Source organism: Cicer arietinum, chromosome 6, assembly GCF_000331145.2.
Source record: "Cicer arietinum cultivar CDC Frontier isolate Library 1 chromosome 6, Cicar.CDCFrontier_v2.0, whole genome shotgun sequence".
NCBI lineage: Eukaryota > Viridiplantae > Streptophyta > Magnoliopsida > Fabales > Fabaceae > Cicer > Cicer arietinum.
The window spans coordinates 41,559,640-41,564,985 of NC_021165.2; the positions used below are offsets into that span (position 1 = coordinate 41,559,640).

General features: G+C 26.6%; 1 protein-coding gene across 1 annotated transcript; it reads left to right on the plus strand.

Annotated features, from left to right (window-relative positions):
- Positions 1 to 3,076: 3,076 nt before the first annotated feature.
- LOC101493390 (uncharacterized) lies at positions 3,077 to 4,733 on the plus strand. Its single transcript, XM_004513608.4, has 2 exons — positions 3,077 to 3,267; positions 3,914 to 4,733. The coding sequence occupies exons 1-2, from the start codon at positions 3,208 to 3,210 to the stop codon at positions 4,523 to 4,525; spliced, it is 672 nt and encodes a 223-aa protein (XP_004513665.1). The 5' UTR covers positions 3,077 to 3,207; the 3' UTR covers positions 4,526 to 4,733.
- Positions 4,734 to 5,346: the final 613 nt, after the last annotated feature.

The following is a 5,346-nucleotide window of genomic DNA, read 5'->3' on the forward strand; positions in this document are numbered from 1 at the left end:
GATAATTGTTTTAGAATATTTTTTTATCTTTATTTAAATTTCAGTATGTTGTTTCTTTCGTTGAGTTAATAATATTAGTTAACTTTTTCATATTTTTAATAATCTCAATTTCTCTCTAAAATCTTCAACTTCTCCGTTTAATGAATCCACTATTTTGCATTGTTCTTCTTGATTGTAAGTCTGATTTGAGTATTTGAGTGAAATCAACGTCAAAAAGAGCGTGTGAACAATTGTTACATTATCCATTAATTATGTTTTTGACGTGGGGTAAGTTTTCTTGACCCACTTTCGGTATTCACTCTTTAGAGTTTGTTCTCATATTTTATTTTTGACGTTTATCAATGAATTATAGAGTTGCAACGATTGGAGGACGTACAAGGAGTCGAAGAATCAGAGGCTTTTTATTTGTGGACTCAAATTAGTGTTGAGATAAGGTATGGGGTGATAGAACTTTTGAAGTCATTAGTATATTATTATGTGAAATAAACGAAAAAATCGTATTTCTTAACAATTTATTTGGGTCTCGCTATGCACAACGATAATCCTATTTGGTAATAATTGAATTAATATGACATATTAAAGGTTTTAGGATTAAAATATGAATTAGAAACTTTTATAAGGTGTTGTGTAGTTTAATTTTTTACAAATGTGTATATGTAAAGAAAGTTTAAGTTTATATGTTGTGTGCGCTGAAAGTTTAAATTTTCGTAATATATATGATTAAGTTTGAATCTTTTTCCTTCTGTTTTTCTAGTTACAATAATGCCGTTTGTATCGAAGAATATATTTACATTTCCATTAGTATAACATTAAGAGGTTCACAATTTCAATTTCTTCTTATCATCTTATGGTTTTATATAAATTCATTTTCGTATTATTTTTTATTATTATGTTACTGATTAAAATATTTAACTTCATGTAGAAAACTTATTAATTTGAAAAATATTAGATTTACTCAGAATGATGTTTTATTATTTTCCTATGATAATATTTTATTATTTATAATATTTAATTATTATTGTTATGTTATTTTATAATTGATAATTAAAAATATTTTTCACTTTCAATTAATTGAAAGCTTCTTTCTCTTCTGATCTACCCGTGAATATATACATATATTAAAGAAACTATGTGATTGTTTTTGTTCAGCCTTAATAACTCTTTTTGGTTGTTGTTGTTGGGGTTAATTTCTATTTTGAATGGAAGAGAAAATATATTTTCTCTCTCTCTTTAAAATCCGGAAGTATATTAAAAAAGGGGATGGCTTTTCTTTGTTTCTGCTTGCTATTTTGTTTTGAATGTGAAATTAATGTTGTTATCATATTGTTGTGTTACTTGAGAGGCAAGAAAAGAAAAACCCTATATAAATTATAATAGCCGAACCCGAAACTAAGGTAAGGGGAAAAAGATTTGTGAGGTGTTTGAATTATGTAATGAGTGAATTTTAAATAAATGAGTAGGAATTCAACTTAGAAACTTTATTAAATTTGTTTGAGTTGTTAAAGTTATAAAAGTTAAAATTTGTTTTTTTTTATCAATTTGGTGTTATGAACAAAAAGTCTTAAATTGATTAATTAAGTTGGTAAGTTTCAAATCAAAGTTGGAAGTTAATGTTTTTAATTTAAGAGTATAATTTTGAAGAATTTCTTTTTATATGTCTTTACATTTATGTAATTTGCTTTTTTAGTGTTGAAAAATACTCAAGATTATTGAAACTAAATTTGTGATGTAGAGAACTGGAAAATATGTTTGACTATGTTTATGTCGAAAAATTTTCAAAAAAAAAAGAAAATGAAACAAAGATATCATTGCCATTTTCTTTAAGTAAGTATAGAAAACAAAGTACGAATTTCCTATGAGATGTATTTGAAACATTAAAAAAAAATACATATTTAAAAAGTTACGGTTTTTAACAAGTTAAAGTGTTGTTGTTTTTTGGTTACGAGCTGTTATCAATTTTGTTGAAAAATACTTCGAATTTGGGAGTGAAGATTTTTTGATTTGCAATTTGGAGTAATAGATAGAAAATGATCTTTACTTGTTTTTCAAAATATTATTAAAAAGAAAGAATTAGATTTTTGAAATTGTATTAATTTTCAAGATAATCAAGATGTTGGAATATGTCTCCTTTGACTTTAAATAATAGTATGAATTGAATTGTGATAAAAAAAATTTAATGATTTCAGCTAGGTTATTGTCAAATTGTTTAGATGAGGAAAACATATTCTAAAGGGATTAAAAGTGTGGGCCAATTTAAGAGGTAATTAATATCGCAAGAAATTATTTTAGACTGGCCCACATTATTGGATTGAAGGAAATTGTACAAGTGAGATTTTAGTAAAGTTTTGATGAGATAACGATACTTGTTGAGAAAGTTAACATATGAGTACCCCTTCCAAATTTTTAATTTTTATATATAGATATTTCATGTTTTTAATTGTCATTATATGATTGATTAGTAGATGTGTGTATTCGTGACCCTTAAACATGTGTGTTTGTATTATATATGTTATGAATTTTTTTTGATGATGATTGATACGAATATGCTATATAAAATGGATAATGAGAATTATTAGTGTTTGAATGAGTTTTATTAACTGTATTTATATAATGATTATTGATTCACAAATCATAATATTAAAAGACGCATCTAATATAATTTTATCGTTTTTTTATATTTAGAAGTATCTTTTGGCGAATTTAATCACACTATACTCTTCATGACCAATTTTGACTAAATTAACCACTCAAATTAAAAAAAATTAACAAATTAAAAATATTTTTGTTCGGTATAGAAGAAAACAAATTTTCCATTGACAAATAAATAAACAATTTTTTTGCTAAAAATCAAAACACAGTTGATTAGACGGTAAAACATGATTTGCATTGCATAATGACATGATGGAACTTTAATATTACCAGCTATTACTAGCTGTAGTATTAATTATCAAATTAATCTAATTTCTTTCTTCTTTAATTTATAAAATTTCAACTTGCAATTAATGTCAACTCTTTTATCTCTCTACATGTAATCATATGTATGTCACAATTGATATTCATATATATCCAACACCAAGTTATATACTCACCTAACCATTTCCACCGTACGTCAACGTGTGTACCTTCATCTTCGTTCTTATAACACTCAAAATATCAAAGAAAGTGAAAGAAAACATAAGAAACTGTTCGCAATACACATAACACACCATGAAGCTCGTTTGGTCTCCAGAAACTGCCTTAAAGTCTTACATAGATACCGTTAAATCCGTAAGTATATATACCTTTCAACCTCAACAACAAATAAATTAAATCAATTCAATCAAATATTTATATATGTTTACTTTTAGTTTTCTTTTTTTTCGTTTTAATTTCTTTGTCATTTTCATTTTTTCATTTTGGTTTTCCTCTCTGAAATTTTTTATTTTACAATATTTTAAATATATTATTACGTAAATTATATCAAGATTTTTAATCGTAAGAATTTCAGTATTATATGATTTATTTATTTATTTGAGTATCATATAAATTTTGATTTGAAAAGAAAATACATACTAGAAGTAATAATCGTTTTCAAAATTTTGTTGAAAGTAAATGCCCCCTCAATCACGCATGTCAACATACTTTTCTTTTTTTACCATTTCCTTCTATTTCCATTTTCATTTCTGCATAATTTATTGTTTCCAAATTTCAATTTATTATTTAGCATCCTTAACTAAACGCAATCATTTTAGATAATATATATCAAGAATAATTGTAACTAATATTTTTAAAAACAAGAATAAATCATAATCACAATCTGTTTGTGACAAACACGTAATCCAAATTAAAAACTTTGTTGTTATTATATCGAATCTAATCTAATTTTAATAAAAAAATTGTTTAAATTTTTTATGATAATGTTTTTATTTTGCAGTTTGAAAAATTCAAAGAACCCGGAATAGCTGAGCTTCTATCATCCATGGCAGCAGGATGGAACGCAAAATTCATAGTGGAATGTTATTCCCACGGCGGCCCAATTGCCGCAAGTATCGGCCTAGCAGTTGCCGCTCGCAACACGGGTGCACGACACGTATGCATAGTCCCAGATGAAGGGTCAAGATTACACTACACAAAAGCCCTAGCCGATATGGGAGTATCGCCGCCACCGGAGATAGTTCCCGGGGAAGCGGAGACGGTGATCAAAAGCTTAGATGGGTTGGATTTTCTTGTGGTGGATTGTAGACTTAGAGATTTTGCTAGGGTTCTTAAAGTCGCGAAGGTTAGTACAAGAGGGGCAGTTTTGGCATGTAAAAATGTATGGCAAAGAAATCTTTCTTGGTTTCAATGGAATATGGTTCTTGAAAGAGGCACACGTGTGGTTAGATCGGTCTTTTTACCTGTTGGAAAGGGTTTGGATATTGCTTACATAGGGAGTAGAAACGGTGTAACTTCATCTAGTACTTCAAAGGGTACTCCTAGCCGTTGGATCAAGCACATAGATCATCAATCAGGAGAAGTTCATCTCTTTAGAGGGAGTAATGTTTAATTTTTTTCATAATTAATAAAGGGTATTAACTTTTATGTTTGAATATTAATAACTAAATTATAAGAATATGTTTATTGATATGGAGAATATATTTTAGTAAAAATTTAAGTGTGAAAGTGTTTCACTCGGTTTGAGTTGTGGAAATATAGTCAAAAATCCGTTTACATCACTGAACAAGTTAAATACGTCGATAAAGTTAATTTACTTATTTAAATCCGATTTACCAAGTTCAAAATATGAAACTTGTTACTGGTTACTAAAACATTGATTCATATGCTGTATACATCTTTTATAGTGTTAGTTAATTATAATAGTTTGATCTATTAAACAGTTTGACTTTCAATATATATATCAAACGATTTCTTTATTTAATGATTTGTGATGGGTGGACAATAATACAAATGTGTGCTTAATTTTTTTGTCAAAAAAAAGAAAATATAATTACTAGATAGTAATTATACAACTCATAAAATTAGACATAGCAAAAAGGAGTGACATAGACAGTTTTAAAATTCAACACAAATTAATCATACAACTTCAATTTTAAAAAATCCGAAGTTCTAAAATTCAAATAATCAAAATAATAAATTCAACACAAATTATTCATACAACTTCAATTTTAAGAAACCAAAGTTTTAAAATTCAAATCATCAAATGGCTTTAAAAAATAGGAAGATAGAAATGAAAAGTTTTGGGAGGAGAGGATTTGAAGAGGTTTGTTTTTATTCATAATACAAAATTCTCTTATTTTTGGAGAACTTAAAAATTATATTGAAGTAGGATTTTGGAGGATTTTGAAAGACTTAAAAGATAAATATTTT

Coding starts and splice junctions, on each gene's coding strand:
- LOC101493390 (XM_004513608.4), top strand. CDS start 3,208: ATGAAGCTCGTTTGGTCTCCAGAAACTGCCTTAAAGTCTTACATAGAT. Junction 3,268..3,913: donor ACATAGATACCGTTAAATCC/GTAAGTATATAT, acceptor TTTATTTTGCAG/TTTGAAAAATTCAAAGAACC.